This window comes from Polypterus senegalus, chromosome 10, assembly GCF_016835505.1.
Source record: "Polypterus senegalus isolate Bchr_013 chromosome 10, ASM1683550v1, whole genome shotgun sequence".
Lineage (NCBI taxonomy): Eukaryota > Metazoa > Chordata > Cladistia > Polypteriformes > Polypteridae > Polypterus > Polypterus senegalus.
In genome coordinates this window covers 23,535,606-23,554,524 of record NC_053163.1, presented here as the reverse complement: position 1 = coordinate 23,554,524, position 18,919 = coordinate 23,535,606, and the positions used below count along the sequence as shown (strand labels likewise).

The 18,919-nt window shown below is 37.6% G+C and overlaps 1 protein-coding gene across 1 annotated transcript in view; it reads right to left on the bottom strand.

The window, feature by feature from the left end:
* The window catches only part of LOC120536951, a 41,754-nt gene that overhangs the window by 12,521 nt on the left and 10,314 nt on the right, over window positions 1-18,919 (bottom strand). Inside the window, exons 2-8 of the mRNA XM_039765529.1 lie at window positions 16,153-17,388; window positions 13,514-13,662; window positions 10,672-10,843; window positions 6,324-6,437; window positions 4,814-4,942; window positions 4,489-4,581; window positions 4,177-4,290 (exon numbers count right to left, since the gene is read on the bottom strand). Of these exons, the coding sequence (XP_039621463.1) occupies window positions 4,177-4,290; window positions 4,489-4,581; window positions 4,814-4,942; window positions 6,324-6,437; window positions 10,672-10,843; window positions 13,514-13,662; window positions 16,153-17,388 (2,007 nt within the window). The remainder of the gene's footprint in view (window positions 1-4,176; window positions 4,291-4,488; window positions 4,582-4,813; window positions 4,943-6,323; window positions 6,438-10,671; window positions 10,844-13,513; window positions 13,663-16,152; window positions 17,389-18,919) is intronic.

Sequence of the window (18,919 nt, the reverse complement as noted above, 5' to 3'; positions counted from 1 at the left end):
TTCAAATCCAGTTTTACTGAATGATCTTTGCAACCAATGGAGTGTGACAGAGCATTTTGTGGTGAAGTAGGAGGATGGTTAACAGCATTCCTCACAACTACTCTCCACCCCAACCCCAAACTGATCTCAGCAATATTGACAAGTTATGTGCACTTTTAAAGATATGTAATAAATATGCAGTACATCCTCGGCATCCACAAGTACTGTGCACCTGACTTTGCCTGCTCATAATCTTGCGAGGAATGGCTTGAACCATTAATTTTTTTGGCAAAGTGTTAAAGTGAGCACTCTATAGGCTCTATGTCCAGACCAATACATTTTTCATTTAAAACTCAAACATCAGTCTCCATTTTCAACTTTTGTCCATGCTGCCTCTGCATTTTTAAACCCAGAAAATGGAGACTTAAAAACAAACTGAAGTGTGTGTTTTTGTTTTTTTTTTTAAGAGTCGTGTCCTTCCAAAAACAGAGACTATATGTTGTAGTGGCGACGAGGGAAAACAGACGTTCAGAAACACAGCCTCTAATCACACTCTGCATTGGTTCATGCTTATTACATGGCTCTTCCCCTACTAGATGCTGCTCATTACAAATTCTCATTTCAGAATTGGTCACCCTTTACATAAGAAAGCCATATACCAACATAGCGGACATAGAAAAGTTGCTCTCCACGGCACGGTTTGCTTGCTAACCTATATCCATCTAAATTGTGTTTAGCGCAGTTTGAATGCTGCACATATGTGAAAAAGGCAAAGTTGCTGCAGTTTTGCAGAAAATCCCAAGGCCAAAGGCACTTCCGTCCTTTCAAGGATTATTCAGCAAAAACACACATACCAAGTATAGTTGAATGTCTACATCACATGCAGGGCTGTGGACTTGATACATAAAACATTCGACTCTTGACTCCTCAATTTATGGTACCACCGACTGGGACTGCTTTATTTGTAATTGTAATAGGATTACTGTGTTGCTTGAAAGCACACAGGATGCAAGGCATTTCATCACCGCTAAATACAGCTTTTAAAACTTTTGAATGAAAAAGCTTCAATTTATTTTTACATTTGATACATTCCTTTTGGAACAAGTAAAAGTGATTTTAGTATCGCATACTTTTGCACCATTCTCTACAGTGCAATGACACAGATAATATTTCCAATATTTTGCGACTTTAAAGTGTTCAAGAAACCGCGGACTAAAAACTCTTTTTGCCATTGTAACTTTGTGCATGAATGTGTTATTTTGAAAATTGCAAAAAACTAGAAATCAATCTTCAATGTAAATTAAAATGTATCCTGAAAAGAAAAAATATTTTAATCAAATTTGTATATCTGACATTGGAAAGGATTCCACATCATATTACAATTTACATTTAGTCACAGGCTGTAATTTTCATCATCTGCAACTCTGACCCCAGTAACCCAATAACTGCCCCTGACTTTGATTCTACAGCTCCAACTGCAAGCCCCTGGTCATACATGTTTTTGGTACATTTTAGTGTGGACGGAAATACTTTCTTAACTATATGAAAAAGCTAGTGGAGACATAGATCATCTTCCTTTAAAAATGCAATTTATAAATGAAAATGGAGTGTGGACATAGACAATATATATAGTGGTGGGTTGCCGCTGCCCAGGGTTTGCGAGTAACTTGGTTTACGAGTGTTTTGCAAGACAAGCTAAATTTTTTTATAAATTTTGAGTTGATAAGTGATGTCTTGCAATACAGGTAGTATGGATACACTTTATCTGCTGAGCGTCATGTGATCACAGCTGAGCTGATGGTTTCTCTCTCTCTCGTCCCCAATTCTCCGTCTGCATGTCCGCGATTATTTTTGGATGCGCTTATACGGCGAACTGATACAGCGCTGGGAGACTGAGATTGCTTTGGGACGCTCTTCCACGTGTCGTCCTATTGGGTGGAATCCCACAAGAGTTTAGAAACTCACTCACGTTTCTAAATTCACGTTTTGTGCATAAGAATGATGCAAATGTGAAAAGACTTTGTTGTCTACTCTTTGCCTTTTATTTCTGACCTCGACTTGTCCTGCTCTTTTTTCAATTACACCTGGTTCTGATGGTTAATCGCCTTTTGTTTTGCGGTTAAGTGATCTTTTCTATCTTTTTTTTTTTTATACTGTAGCGACTGACATGATAAAGTGTCATAAAAGTTTACTTGAACAATCAGTGACTTCGTAACCCCAAACACAACTTTCTAGCACCCTCGCTAATCCCTCATCCCCCATGTCTCGCCCCCCTCCTACCGCATCAATCAATACCCCGCTATCAGTCTTTCGTGCTGTACTCTGCCCTCCCTCAATCAGACCGAACAGTCACTTAAAACCAAAGAGGCCTCAACCTGGCTGGGACACTACAATACTTTACAATTTTACTGGTTTCATAATCTATCTGCCTTTTTTTCTCTCCAATGCCTTTGGGAGTCTATTCTCCATATTGTCCTTATATGCTTTATATGTGTTGAGAGCACAGGATGTGTGTGCACTATGTGCTTTTACATGACTGACTGTTTTTTTGATGCATTTGCTCTTGAATGATAACTGTTGTAAGTAGGGCGTGTCTTGCAAGAACCTCATGTACCACGTCCCCGCAAGACGGCCCTGGGACAATCTCTTGGGACCAAGCCTCATGTTTACGGTCTCTCACGGGTCTTTTAAATGTCTTCTGAGAGAAGAGCACGTATCGTAGCCTTGCTTTTGCAATCCAGAATTTCTTTTTATAATAGAGAGATATTTCAGATACCCTAAACAATGTGTTTCAATGCGTGGCCTCCCAGATCCCCAGATCTCACCCCACTTGATTTTTTCTCTTTGGGGGCATTTGAAGGCCATGGTATATCAGGAGAAGATACGAAACATAAATCATCTTAGGGAACGTATCACCAACGCCATCAGCAGTGGCGGACATGTATTGAAATGTGTTTTCAAAACAATGGCAGTCACGTAGAGCATATTATATAAATAAAAATGGTTTTTCATAAAAAATTTGTTTCTCCTATGTATGGAAACTTATGGCCCACATATAAAATCCAATGTTTGTCTGTGTGTCTGTCCGCTTTTCACGAGAGAACTACTTAAAGGATTTCAGTTGGTTTTTTTTTCTATAATTTGCTTGAACATTCTGGTTGATTTTGCAACTTTTCTCATTGCAGTATCATAGTTCGCTTGCGGTTTCAGATTTATTTGTGGAAATCCGAGAGAGACGCAGTGGGCTGAGGGAAGGGGGGACCCTCCTCGCTCACACGCCAGCCTCAGGGCGTGTATCTTACCTCTGCTTAGCTAGCGAATGAGAGAACTACTTAACGTATTTAAATCAGGTTTTTTTCTGATATTTGCTTGAACATTCCGGTTGATTTTGCTTGCAGAAGCGATATATTTACGTTAATCCAAGATAGAGGCGGAGGGCCGAGGGGAGGGGGAAGCACAACGTCAGGAATGGGGAGACGGGCAGGGCCCTCCTCAGTCACGTGCCAGGCTCCATTCGAGTTGGTCTAACCTCTGCGTTTTGGAGTGTTCCTTGCCTCCACTTAGCTAGCGATGCCTGTTTTTTTCATTGATTTTTAAAGTTTTCCTGTTTCCCTACTATGTGGGCAGAGCCGCAGGAGACGGCTAGTTATTTATAATTCAAACCAGCAAACTTAAATCATTAAGTACCTGTTTAAATAACATACACAGAAAGAAAAAGGAGAGAAAAAACAACTGGTGAATCAAAGGATACAAAACACTCCGGTTCATTAAGCTTTTTGTTTACTTGATTAAAAAAAGAAACAATGGCCTGTCACAGAATAACTACAGGGTAATACTACCTAAAAATGACATGCTCATTCAAAGCAATTAGTTTATAGTTTCAGTAAGCTTTCAACTCCCCCTCTCCTTAATACAAGAGTACATTAATGGGAAAAAATGGGGCAAACATATCTTGAAGTCAAACGTGGAGAGAAATTATCCTTGATGCATCAACAACCACAGAAAGTTTTAATTTCAAGTGGAAGAAAAAAAAAAAGGTCATCACCTCCACCAAAAAGATTTTTAAACTATGGTTCTATACACATTTTACAAGCACAGAAAAACAAACAATTAAAATAAACAGGAATCGCATATCATACTACAGACACTCCAAACATGTTAACGGATAAGACTTTGGACCAAAAGGCAGGCACATACCCCTGAGACGTTTCTTTCCTTTGCGTTTCGATGGCTTTGCCCCTTGTGCTAAACAGCTCTGTCCTTTCAGTCTTTTAACAGGTTGTATTTGTTGTTTTCCGTTTTGTACCTTTTCTTTAAATAAAGGATAGCAGAATGCAAAGAATTAATGCAAAGTTTCAACCTTTCATATTTTGCTATACAAATTTTTAATGATGTTTTTGGGAGAGTGCTTTTAAAATCTAACAGTAACAGTTAAGGTAGCTTACACTTACAGTGAATAAGGAAAACCAGTGAAATTAAAACAAAAGAAATGTTTTTTCTTTGCCATACCGGTGCTGTACTTCCTAGTGTATTTTTTGATAGCTGGTGGCGTGGAGGATGCAGTCAGTAGAGCTCGTTTTTTTACAGCATGTCCAATTTTTCCTATATTTGCAAAGATATGGAAAAAAAATGGTTGAAGCTGGTGAAAGGTCAATGAAAAAAAAAAAAAAAGGTCCTAGATCTCCAAAAAAAAAATAAAAAGCAATGACAGAATATCTAACATAACTGGGCTGGTGCACATACATTTAATACAACTTCCATATGAAATCTTCAACTGTGAACAGTTGACAAAGTAGCTCGTTTAAGCTCCAGTAAGAAATTTAGTATGCCTTACCTGTTTTACCTAATTGAACGCCATCTCGAAGAGAACCTCTCAATTTATTGTGACAAAAAGCAGGATGGCCAAACATATTTAAGTCTTTGGTTCCATTCAAGAGAAGCCGGGTCCTCTTTTTTGCCAGTCCTGAAACAAAATATATATCAAAAAAATGCATTTAGTTTCAAAAATAAAATGTACCAAACTGTTTCCACTGTAAACTTTTGGTGGTCCATGTATGCTGGAAACATCAAGGTATGCACAGGAGGAATTAATGACTAAGCAACTACGGGTAGGCCTAAAGCCAAAAACAAAAGCACACAGGTAAAATTAAGCTGAGCTCATAATCATGTACCATATATTCCTATAACCTGGTTAGAAAACAAATGGACAGCTGCATTCATATAAACCAGACATTGTACATGCATACTTACATACACAAATTCTTTAGGACTGGTGCTGGTGCCAAATAAGAAAAACATGAAAGTCTTAGAGACAGGCAAACATGGATATATGGTCTCTGATCCCTTAAGCTTATAAAGTCAACCTGAAGTAAAAATTTAAGGGTAATTGTTGACTCTGATTTAAACTTTAAATCACATATTTAACCAGAACAAGAGGACTTCATTTTTCCACATAAGGAATTAAGCAAAAGTTAAGACTTCTTAAAACTTTACAAGACGCTGAAAAATGGATTCAAACTTTTGTTTTCAGTTGACTGGATTACTGTAATGCGCTCTTAACAGGATTAACTAAGAAAGACGTCAATCAGTTGCAATTAGTGCAAAATGCAGCTGCCAGAATTTTAACTACAGAAAGAAAATTTGAGCACATCTCACCAGGTTTAGTGTTGTTACACTGGTTACCCGTGTCGTTTAGAATGGACTATAATTCCAAGAGCGAAACTTAAAAAGAAAAGGTGAGGTGGCTTTTTGCTGCTATGCATATAAAATGTGGAACACTTTACCTACAGAAATTCACCAGGCCAATACTGTGGGAACATTTAAAAAAATAAATAAATAAAAACCTGCTAAAAACCCATTACTTTAATATGGCTTTTTCGTAGCTATATTTCAGTTGTATTAGACTAAATGAATATAGAATGATCATATTCTTCAGGCATCCGCAATCTGTACTAATCTCTACTATTCTCTGCCGTCTCTTCTGTGGTGGCGATCTGGCATCATGCAACCCCAAGACTAACTTCATCCAATCCTATCATTTGATGAAGTAAAAGTTTTCATTTAGGAACACTTATGTTAGGTGGAATAACCAGTGGAGGCTGGGCAGTCTTTTTGGCCTTGGAGCCCCTGCAGATTGTGTGTTTTTTTTATTCTCCAGGCGGTTTTCTTTTTCTGTCCTCCCAGTCATCTGACCTTACCTTGTTATGTTGTTACTTATCATATTATTGCCTAATCTTAATTGTTTTTCTTTTCTTGTAACTTTCTCTTTGTCATTTTGTAAACCACTTTGAGCTACGTTGTATGAAAATGTGCTATGAAAATAAATGTTGTTAACTCCTGCCTACCTGTGTTAGGCTTTTCCTGGTTTCTTTTGAGGTTTTCTGTCGTTTGAAGGGAGAGTTTAGGGGTAGTGTTTTTTGTGATGTTTCCTTCAGGAACAGCATTACTTGGGCTTTTCCCTTAAAAAAAAAAAAAAAAAATTAGATACAGTATATTATACAGGGTGGCCCACCTTCCTGCCAGAGTGGCGCGCCGATTGACTACCCTCATCACGAAAGCTGTTTAGACGTAGTGCAAACGTGTGAGTACGAGCTGAGCGACATGTATTCCATTCCACAAAGAATCATTTTCAGCACTTTCTGTAAAGAGTGAGTAAAGATTTTTGCATTTCAAGTTTCTTTCTTTATGGAAGGGCGCCTTTTTTCGCCAGGGAGGCGGGCTACTTTTTCGTGGGCCACCCTATATATATATCATCAAAAAAAAATCTCCAAAGACATAGGAGTAGTGTAAATATTAGAAAATAAATAAGGTTCTACCTTTATTACACTGACTTTGGCATAAAAATTATTCATTTATATTCCGTCTTCGCTCATTTAAATCATACACTTATATGTATTGTATACATATATACATACATACATACATACATACATACACACACATATATATATTACACACACACAAGATTAAATCAAAAATATGCAATTGAATAGAGATTAAATAAATTAAAAAGAAACTTTTTAGACATAAATATCATATAAACGTTTGACAGTTTTCCATCACACAGACAAATGGAATAAAATTACCAAGATGTGTGCTACAAAGTAGAAATTCAGGGGCATTCAAAATTTGACTTGTTTTCATTTTGGAAATAGAACTGGTGCGCTTTGCTGGGCTGCATGTGCAGTTTCATTTCAATTTTTCTACAGTTCTATTGTTTTGCTTAAGTTTGCAAAAATGCTTATTAGTAATCTAAATCTGGAAGTTGCTGAATATGTATGCTTTTTAATTGCAGTCTTGAATTTCCTTCCTTACCAACACTATCATATACTTTATTTTTTGTAGCTAAACTTTTAAATTGTGCTGCATCCTATCAACACCACTAAGGCTTTCAATTCATCATTTTTATTCAAGCAAGATTACAGTTTTAAATCTGACAAACCAGCTTATGATCATCCATATTATATTATATCTACACTAATAAAAGGCAAAGCCCTGACTGACTGACTGACTCACCTCTCCAAGTTCCCGTGTAGGTAGAAGGCTGAAATTTGGCAGGTTCATTCCTTACAGCTTCCTTACAAAAGTTGGGCAGGTTTCATTTCGAAATTCTACGCGTAATGGTCATAACTGGAAGCTATTTTTCTCCATTTACTGCAAAGGAATTGAGCTCGAAAGCCGTGGGGGGCGGAGTTTCGTGTGACATCATCACGCATCCCACGTAATCACGTGAACTGACTGTCAGTGCAGTGTGTAGAAAACCAGGAAGAGCTCCAAAAAGCGCTGAAGAAAACATGCATTATACAATTGAGAAGGCAGCGAAACAATAAGAAGCGAGCGAATGACATATACAACCATATTCATGAGTGCTGCTACTTCGGAAACAAAGCAAGGTGTAAACCAAAAGTTTAAATCAAGTTCATAGACAGGCTGCTGCTGGCGTTTGTTATGCCCACGGGTAATGTTGGATACAAGTTTAATGAGAGGATGCAGGATGTAAACGAGAGTTTTGATTACTTTGTAACCAAGTTAAAATTGCAGGTAAAGGGCCGTGCTTATGCAAATTCCGAGAGACTGTGTTTGTGGGGGATTGACAGTTAAGGCGGGTAGGGGAGTCACGTCATCATCTCCCCTCCCATTCACCTCATTTCGCTCTGAGCTGAGCTCCGCAGCTAACGCAGTGTTACGGAAGCGACTTTGTGACGCTGCCACCAAATACTCACAGAAAAATCCACAAGTTAATACACACGCTGTCTCTACAGTTATTCCACACTGAATCCTCCAGGCACTACTTACAAAAGGTTACATTGACAATCGTGTTACGTTATTTTTAAAATGTTTCCTTTTCTTAGCACAAGCACAGCTGAGAAGCTTCGATGCATGTGCTCCATAACATGTTAAAAAATCACGCATTTAATCACACTTTGCATTCCAAGCAAAAGGGAACTTCTCTCAATGCATGATTTCCTGGTACACCGATTACATTGATCAGCGCTTCCCGATTCATTTTACCCTCGCACCCCCTTGGTTTGAGAAGAAGTATGAAAAAATATGAGGTTAACACAGAAAAACAGATCACCAATTGAAGCTTTATGAATAATCGATTCGCCATCAATAATTGTTTTGGTAAAGCCATACTCAGTGTAATCCTCCTTCCATTTTATAAATTTTTCCGCCACTAGCCATGATTAAATGAACGGTAAAAAAGTAAGAGCGAAGCGAGGGTGACTTATTCAGGCAGGCAGGCGACAGCTCAATAGCTCGAATTTGGATATAAGTAGGTTCTATTTAGTCGCCAGAAATATCTTTGTTAGGAATGGAAGTTGAATTTAGTCTTTAAATTTCCATGGTAAAGAAAAAGTTATGCAATGATGACTACATTTAACTATATAAAGTCAAAACTTGATTATATAAAGTCACTGTCGGAATAAATAAAGTCAAAACTTGAATATATAAAGTCAGCGCTGGAATATATAAAGTCAAAACTTGAATTCATAAAGTCATTCCCACATATATTGAGTCAAAACCTGAGTATATAAAGACAGCGTTGGAATATTTCGGAATATATATAAAGTAAGCGCTACAATATATAAAGTCAAAATTTTGAATATATAGAGTCAGCATCGAAATATATAAAGTAAGCGCTGCAATATATAAAGTCAAAACTTCAATATATAAAGTAGGCGCTGGAATATCCATCCATTTCCCAACCCGTTGAATCCGACCACAGGGTCATTAGGGTCTGCTGGAGCCAATCCCAGCCAACACTGGGCGCAAGGCAGGAACCAATCCTGGGCAGGGCACATTCATCATTTTCAAAACATTAACCGAACAGTGTTTTTTTAATTTATTTTTCTGATTACGTTTTTGTTCACTTAGTTCAGTTCAAAGTCGTTTCAATCAATAATAGATTTTAACTTTGACTTTATATATTCAGGAATGAGTTTATATACTCCGATGTTGACTTTATATAATCAGGAATGACTTTATAAATTCCGACGCTGAATTTCTATATTCAAGTTTTGACTTTATATATTCCAGCACTGACTTTATATATTCAAGTTTTCACTTTATATATTCCAGTGATGACTTTATATATTCAAGTTCTGACTTTATATATTCAGAAAAAAGTTTTTAAATACAATTAATCCGTTCCAGACCGTACGAACTGTATGTAAATGTTTTTGTTAAAAGATTTTTAAGCACAAATATAGTTAATTATACAATTGAATGCACATCTAATAGTAAACTAAATGTAAAAACATTGAATAACACCGAGAAAACCTTGAACAACAGAGAAAACTAACATAACAAGAGTTCATGCTAATAGCCTTATGACCCGATCACTGTAAACACTTTTTTTTTTTTTAATGAGTTTTAAGCACAGGGGGAAAAAAGGAACATTTGAACAAATCCGAACTTTATTTAAAAACCAACCACAAGCAACCAAGAAAGTAACATTGCAGGAGTTCACGCTAATAGCCTTACAACCCGATCAGTGTAAACACTTTTTTTAAAAATGAGTTTTAAGCACAAGGAAAAAAAATGAACATTTGAAAAATCAGTAACTTAATAAACAACCAAGAAAAGTAACATTGCAACAATTCACACTACGAACCGAAAAATGAACATTTGAAAAATCCGTAATACAAAAACTAATCATAAACCACCAAGAAAACTAACCATGCATGAGTCGAATTCTGGCATGAAGTGAGGAGGAACTGGGTGGAGAGGTTACAGTGCTTAGAAGCCATGGTTAACTGCAAAAGCACACGAAATACTGTAGAGCACAAAGAGATCACAGGTAAAGCACGCACATCTGACTGAGAACAATGAACAGGGAGCTGCTCAACACGTGCTTAAATACAGTAATCGGCGCGTACGAACCGGAAGAGAAATGCAATAGAGCACAAAGAGTTCACAGCGAAAGCACGCACGTCTGACCGAGAACAATACAACACGTGCGGAAATCATCGGCGCGCACAAACCGAAAGGGAAACTGGCTTCTTCGTATACCGAGTGTGTGGTCATGAACCAAGGCAAAAGTTTGGCAAACTTTTTGGTCGTAAACTGAGTTGTACGTGTACCAAGGTTCCACTGTGTGTGTGTGTGTATATATATATATGTGTATATATATATATATATATATATATATATATATAAAATACACACACACATGCATCTGTAACTCACCTTTAAAATGTGAGCAGGAAAGGCTTTGAAGCCTTAGGTAGTGCAACATTTTCAGATCATTTCCCAGGAGAGTCCAAAAAAGACGAATCTTCTTGGGATTTTCGCCCAATTCCACTAGAAGCCTGTAAATAACTTTGTTGCGTTGTCGTTTTGCTTTCAGGCTGTTGACCTCCTGCTCAATGAAAAGATACAAAGCATTGAAAATGAAGAGCAATGCAGTAATATTAAATCTGGAAAAGTTAAAAATATTGAGTTGCATTTCTATCAACTAGTACCAAAGAGCAAAGTTAAAAAGTTGTGCAAAAAAAGATCAGCCAGAATAAATGCATTTTCTGAATTTGGGATCTCAATAAAATATTTGGAAATACAGTAGCATGCAAAAGTTCGGGCACCCTTAAAATACCTGTTACTGTGAATAGTTAAGTGAGCAGAAGATACTGATCACCAAAAGGCATACAGTTAAGACAACACTTTTTTATTTTAATCAAGATTACATTTTTATTTTCATCATTCACATGCAAAAAATGCCAAAAAAATGAAAAGGGCCTGAAGCAAAGATTTGGGCCCCTGACATGGTCAGCACTTAGTAAGACCCACCTCTTGAGATATTCCATTGTAGATTTTTGAAGTGTGCTTCAGATAATTATATTGTTGTAGGATTCATCCTCTTTTTGACTTAAAATTTTTTTTTACAGATGGTGCGATGTTTTCTTCCAGAATTTGCTGGTATTTATTTGAATCCATTCTTCCCTCTACCAATGACATGTTCCCTGCACCACTGGCTGCCACACAAGCCCAAAGCTAATCGATCTACCACCATGCTTCATAGTTGGAGAGAGGTGTTCTTTACCTGGAATTCAGCACCCTTTCTTCTATACACATACTTTTGCAAATTGTAGCCAAAAAGTTCCATTTTGACTTCATCAGTCCACTGGACTGGTGTCCAAAATGCATCAGGCTTGTTTAGATATTCATTTGCAAACTTCAGGCACTGGATTTTGCGACAGGAAAGGATTTCTTCTGCCGACTCTACCATGAAAGTCATATTTGTTCAGGTGTTGCTGGACAGTAGAACACAGCACCTTCACTCCAGAGTCTGCTAATCTTCCTGAAGGTCTTTTGCTTTCAAACAGGGTTTTTATTTACCTTTCTAGTAATCCAACAAGCAGTTCTTTCAGAAAGATGTCTAGGTTTTTAAGACCTCACCTTGACCTCCACCATTCCTCTTAACTGCCTGTTAATTTCTTAATAACATTATGAATTGGGGAAACAGCTACCTGAAAATGCTTTGCTATCTACTTGTAGTCTTCTCCTCCTTTGTGAGTTTCAATTATTTTATTTTTCAGAGTGCAAGGCAGCTGCTTAGTGGAGCTCATGCTACCGATTGCTGGGCCGAGGTTTGAGGAATCAGAGAATTTATACAGCTTTGACACTTCATCACTTGGGGTTACCCAACAATGACTGTATAAAAGTCATAGCCCTGACGAGCTAATGAAGGTCTGAGACCACCTTGGGAAAAGTTATCTGAGACCACAAATATCTTGGGGTGACCACAATTTTGCTTGGTGCTCCTTTCCTTTTTTCACTGTACAATTGTACAAAACAAAAACCAATACACTAATCTTGCATAAAATGCTGAAAAGAATGTCCTCTTTAACTGTATGCCTTTCTGTTATCAGTTTTCTGCGCACTTAACTATTTAAAGTAACAGACATTTTAAGCAAGGGGCCCAAATGTTTGCATGCCACTGTAAATCTGAGAAAAACTGACAAATTGAGAATCTGTACTCTACTACATTCCATAAAATGTAGCAGTTTTCTTAGGAAAAGAAAAGCAACAGTATTACAGATTTGATGCGGCAGAATCAGAGTACTAACCAGCCATATAATAAAATGAGATTTTATAAATAAGAAGAATTGGCCTCTGATTTAAGAATTGTCTACAATGAAAACCTGCAGCTATTGCAGCACTCCAAGAGCAGAGTCTGAAACATCTGCCCTAAAAAATGATATATGCTATATCTCATCCAGGATTGGTTCTTGCCCTTCACCTAGTGCAAAAAACTACAATTTACGTGATGGATTTATGGATGATATACAATATACCCTGTACTTAAAATGAGGCATTTCTATTAAGAAACAAAATATTTTATTATTCTCTGGGTAGCACAATGGTGCATTGCTGCCTCGGAGTTAGGAGACCAGGGTCTGTGTCCCAGGCCCTCTCTGCGTAGAGTTTAGATGTTCTCCCAATGTCTGCCTGGGCTGCCTCCCACTATCCTAATCCAGGTTAAATGAATAAGCGATGCTCAATTGGCCCTAGCGTGTGTTTGTGCTGAGGTGGATTTGAGTCTTGTCCAGGGTTTTTTTTCCCCTGGGATAGGTAACCCACAATCCTGGTCTGAAATAAGCAGGTTAGAAAAATGACGTGACATTTTCTGTAAATGGTGCTCTTAACAAATTGAAGGATTTCAAACTGAAATCGATAACTTCCTGTTTCCCTGGAGGAAGTAAATCTATACGTTAAAACTAATTTCATCCAGGAAAATGTAGGTAGGGGGAATTACTATTTTGTAGAGTAAGATACTGATTGGGTATCTTCCTATAAAACACAGAATAATTTGTAGTGCCGACAAATTATGCTCACCTGTTAAAAACACCTGGCAGTAACTGCAATGGGAATGCATTTCAAAAGAGATTACATTTGGCTAAATCGTTCTGTTTTGATTACAGAAATTCCACAGCAAATGATCTTAATTTAAACCTACAACTTCTACAGAAATGTTAAAATCTGTTTAAAAATATCTCAGAAAAGCTTTTGGCACACTTGGAGCTGCCCTTACCTCATACTTATACTGTGAGATGACACCATTGTCTCGAAGGCTACTTAAAAACAAAAGAGGTTCTTTCATGCAGGAGATCTCAAATCTTTTAGACCTCAGCATCTCACGCAACTGATCATCAGTGAATCCTTTCAAAAGGGATGTGCTGTCTGTAAAGGAATGGAATAGAAACTGACAATAATTCTTCTTATTGGTACTGGCCAACAACGGGAGTGCCAGCTACAGTACCTACACCATCTAAGCCCACTTACTAATGAATACCTACCCAATACAGAATTGGTTTCGAAACATGCTCCCAAACAAGTTTGATCATTTCAGGGCTTGAACAGTGACACTGCAAAACTTAAAAATGTACTGGTATGATGGCGAAGCAAACTGCAATGCATATCACAGCTGCTTCATAAGTTTTTGTAGTATTAACTCTATCTGATCAGGTACTCCTGCCATCAATTCAGCCATCATATTCTCCACACCCTTAGTACAATCATTTTCATTATACAGATAGATTGGTTTGCCGTGTGAAAGCAATATGATTCTCCCGACCATAACATGCCACACTGGAGTACATACAATGGCTAGGAGGAGAACTCTCTATTATAAATAGCATCTATTCCTTAGCAATGCATTACTTTATAGATCCACACATTTACTTCTGGCTTTCCATTTATTCATATTTGTCTGTGGGCCAATTCACAAACAAACGGATCTCTAATCAAGTTATTGTCCCTATTTGCCTTACAACACATTTTCTATCAGCTTTATTTAATGTACATTACCAGTCAAAAGTTTTAGAACACCTCCCTTTTTCTTCAAATGTAATCATGTGAAATGCAAAGAATTACCAAAAATGGTGAAAAAATTAAACAGTAAACTGCCAGAGGATTAAATGTAAAGTTTAGGGTTAACAAAAACTGAAAAAAGGACATTTAGGAATATTACAAATGGGCCTTTTCCAGGGAACGACAAATAGGTTACAACCTACAGATGTTCTGAAGCAACTGAAGTAAATGAAGCCTTGCAAGTTGCAGCAAACAATTTGCACAGGTGTCCCAACTTCTGTTGATTACTTAAGTACTATACGTCAAGGTAAACAGCATATGCAAACACAGTCAAGTGAAAGCTGACAGTGAGAGAGAGTGGGAGAGAGAGAGTGCAAAGAGAGAGAGAGAGAGAGAGAGAGAGAGAGTGCGAGACAGAGAGAGAGAGAAAGCGAAAGAGAGAGAGTGCGAGAAAGAGAGAGAGTGCGAGAGAGAGAGAGAGTGCGAAAGAGAGAGAGAGAGAGAGAGTGCGAAAGAGAGAGAGAGAGAGAGAGTGCGAAAGAGAGAGAGCGATTCACAAATGGGTGCCAACAATCAGTGGTGCTGCTTATTGGGTTAAGAGGGGTCTTTCATGTACAAAACAAAGAAAAATATCATCAATCATGTTCACTGTAGCCCTGCTTAAGTTGATGTTCTTAAAAAAATGGCCATATTTTAAAGATTGTTTTAATGTTATCTCACAGTTTTTAAAAAATGATAACTTAAAATGTCCAAAAATAGACCTGTATCAATGTTGTTTTTCCCCTTTTAACAATATTTTTAGTTTTGATAAACTTTTTTTAGTGTGCCATTCATTGTTATAACAGACTCTGTTGGACTAGTGCAGAAGAATTTACAATCAGGAATACTGATGAATGTCAACAATTATTAATAATAAACATATCTAACATTTAATTTTAGTATTTACAAATATTAATCAACAGTGGAAAGCTTTTGCTTCGGACAGAGTTGTCACAGTTTAGGATCCTTTCCTCAAAAAATAAATACATGAACAGGGAAAATTTGTAAGCAAAATTGTTTAGCCAAGAAGCAGACCCCGCATCACATGGACTCGTTTTGGTTTTTTTTTTACGTGAAGTAGCATTTAACATGTGAATACATCTTTTGATCTGATTTCCAATGTAACTATCTATTTTGTAAATTAAAAAGTATGGAAGTTTTAGGCTTTCAGTTTTCATTCCATATCTAACCACCCCACTGTTCTTACATTTAAAAATATAATTCATTAAAATAATCCTTTGTCTTGCATAAGAAAAATTGAGACTTTTTTTTAATATATACCCACACATAAACTACCATTTATTACTTGGTAAAATCGCAAAATATTACTGATTTAGGGAACTGAAGAAACATCCCCTTCAGTTATTTAAATCTAAAATTGACAAGTACTAAACTCTTAAGATCAAAACAAGTTGTGATATTTCAAAAATTCTGTTTTTAGACAAGGTATGCCCAGAAAATAAAGCTGAAAACCCCTGGACTAGAGCTATCCCACTAACATGTGCTCATGTATATATCAATAGTCTGCTGTGGTTAAGCATTTACTTTGACTAATAGATCTACTATTAACCAAATCTTGCGCTGCATTCATTGTCTTTGCTTATTATTCTTATCTGGGTATTTTCTCTACTGGACAACAATGTGGTTAGTAAAGCAGAGGAAGAACTGTTGATACTACAATATCTCTGATTCACTCAAATACTATGTAAAGGCTACAAGGAACTAATAATTAATTTCCCTTTGTCAACTCTATTATCTTTAATAAAAAAAAAAAAAAAAGATAACTTTTTTTCATGAGTTAAAGTTCATCAGTATAATTACCCAAATTTTCCAGAGGTATATGCACCGGTCCTTCTTCAGTTTCTTCACTGTCCCTAGTGCTGGAAACAGCTGGTGTCATATTATCCGACTGTTGCACATTGCTGTTAGCTCCCCCTTGCTCAGAAAATACATTCTCATTTGCTTCTGCTGCAGAGTTTTGTCCATATGTTGTGTTCTCCTTAACACTAAAGTCCAATTTGGAACTATTGCTTGCTCCTGGATCTGATTGAGATGTAAGATCCCCATTCTTATCCACAAGATAAGACGACTCAAAAGTATCCATCTCCAAAAGAACCGACGGAGTCTCAGAATCTAGATTCTGTTCTGAAGGTGGAGGAGACAAAGAATTCTCTCGAGTTTCAACTACAGTGTCTGATTCAGACAAGTCGTGTATAGTCACTTCCACAGAGTGGGACACGGAATCTCCCTCTGTGTTAATAGTAGAGTCAACGTTAGATGGCCCCATCTCAGCTTCGGTTGTACTTGAAACAGAGGAATTTTTGATTCCAATAGTGCAATTAATCTCAAATGTATCCTTTAACAGATGAGCAAGGTTTGATTCTGGGATTCGTTTCATTCTTACTGAAGGTTCCAGTCTGGTGATTTTATTCATGATGGCCATTGGATCTGAAACAGACTGCTTCTTTAACATAACAACTGGCTCCAAATGAGGTTCCTGCTCCTGCTCCAGCTCTGAAACAGGTTCAGTCTTAGGAACCTCCTCTGCCAAGGATGTGGCAGATATTATGCAGAGTTTGTTTGCCAAGTTATTACTTTCATCTTGGGCAGACTCTGGGAGCTGTTGGAATGACGCTTCCCCTTTAATGTGGATATCTTGTATGTCATCCATGTCCTCCATCGGTGGGGCAACTACCGATTCAGAGTTCTCCTCTTTAATACAAACTGAACCCAGCTCACAAACCTCCCCAGCAATACTGACAAATTCTTGCTCAGAGTCAGATTCATCAATTTCACTAGCTGCCAGTCGTGAAAGCTCCTCTTTAACGCATGAGCTGTTAAGTACTGTGTCATCCTTAATACTGTACACAGGCTGAAGCTCAGTTTCCTCACATTGTTCATAATTGTCGTCACTCTCTTTACTGTGAACTGACGAGAAGTTTGTCACTTGCTGCAGGCTGACAACCCAATCCTTTTCCAAAAACGTACTTTGAATGTAAACCATATCCATCTCTGATCCACCCTCATTATGTGGAAGGATGTCTTCTTCTTGGTCACCTGTAGGAGTGAAAATAAGAAAAATACTTGTAAAACAAGAATATATTAAAAGGACCAATCTATAGCCACTTGACAAAAGACGGTTGTCTCCATTTGCTGAAAAAGCAAGAAGAATATGTACCATTTTGTTCACACTACAAAAACCTCAGCTACATTATCAACAATGGCTAAAAAGAATATATAAATGCAATTAAGACTGCATCTCTGCAAGTGTGACAAGAAAATGTTAAGATAGTACAACCACAAACCACATGGCATGTGCCCACAGTCATATGCAGAGAAGAAATCATCAGCTCCACCATCCAGCCAGAAATACACTTAAAAGGCCTGGGATTCTAGAGCAGTGTTTCTCAACCACTGTGTTATGACCAACTTTTGGGTCACTGGCTGCCACTGGGGTCACGAATTGCACTGGTGGGTCGACTTTCTGATGATCACACTCAATCCCCCTCCCCCAGCTCTGTTGTTTAAATTCAATTCACCAAGGGGGTGGTGCCCATCCCCCAACAGGGTGGGTCACAAAGACATTTACATAGGAAAAAGCAGGTCATGACAGCAGAAAGGTAGAGAAACGCTGCTCTAGAAGATCATCAAGACAGGAAAAAGCCAATTCAAAGCAAACTTGTTAAAGGGATTGCAGTTAAATTCTCACATTACTGATTACATTTTCAAAGTTAATCTTGCTGAACATCAGCATGTTCATTTTAGCAAATTAAATTCCATCACCGAAACAGGTCTACCTAAACATTACAGAATTACTATTAGAATTTGTCAACTACAATCCTCCATTGGTCTCCTTACCCCAGTCCAAAAAGGCTTTTTCTTTTAAAGAGGTTTCCGACATGCTTACCGAATTCATCATTAGATACTGGGGTCTTCCCAGATGCTCTAAAGCAGGGGTCTCCAACCAAACCCCCGAGGAGTGCTACTTTTACAAAAAAGAGTGGCCGAGAGCTACTCATGTTTTCCAATGTTTCTTCTCATAGCTTATTTCAACCCAAACAAACTGAATGTGCTTGTTTTTCCTGAACATTTACAAAATGTTGGTGTCCACAACTCACATTTTGCATTAAAATATCACAAAAAAATATTTACTTCACCTGCAAGTGCATTTTGTATGACTGTATGCATTTTATAGTGTATCTCCCACTAATGAATTAAAACATGAATGCTGTCAAAACAAAACAATGCAATTCCAAATCCACAGATATGACGTATTCATTTGTCACCGTTTCACTTTATTCACAGGTCCTGTTGTACGTGTGATGTGTTTTTTAGTTAGTCAGATGACTGGCACTGCATGGAGTCAACAAGAGAGGCAGGTGTCTGGTGGAGTGAGCCCACTTAGGTTCACTCTTCCGGAGTCATTTAATTGTTCGTTTGTCAGTCTTGTTCTGAACTTTGATTTCAAGACATTCTTGTCAGACTCACAGAGGTATGGAGACCCAAACAAAGCAGACATTTTCAGAGCTGCTTGGTGAAGATTCATATAGTTATCTGGCTCTACTCAGCTCCAGAAATGATGAGAATG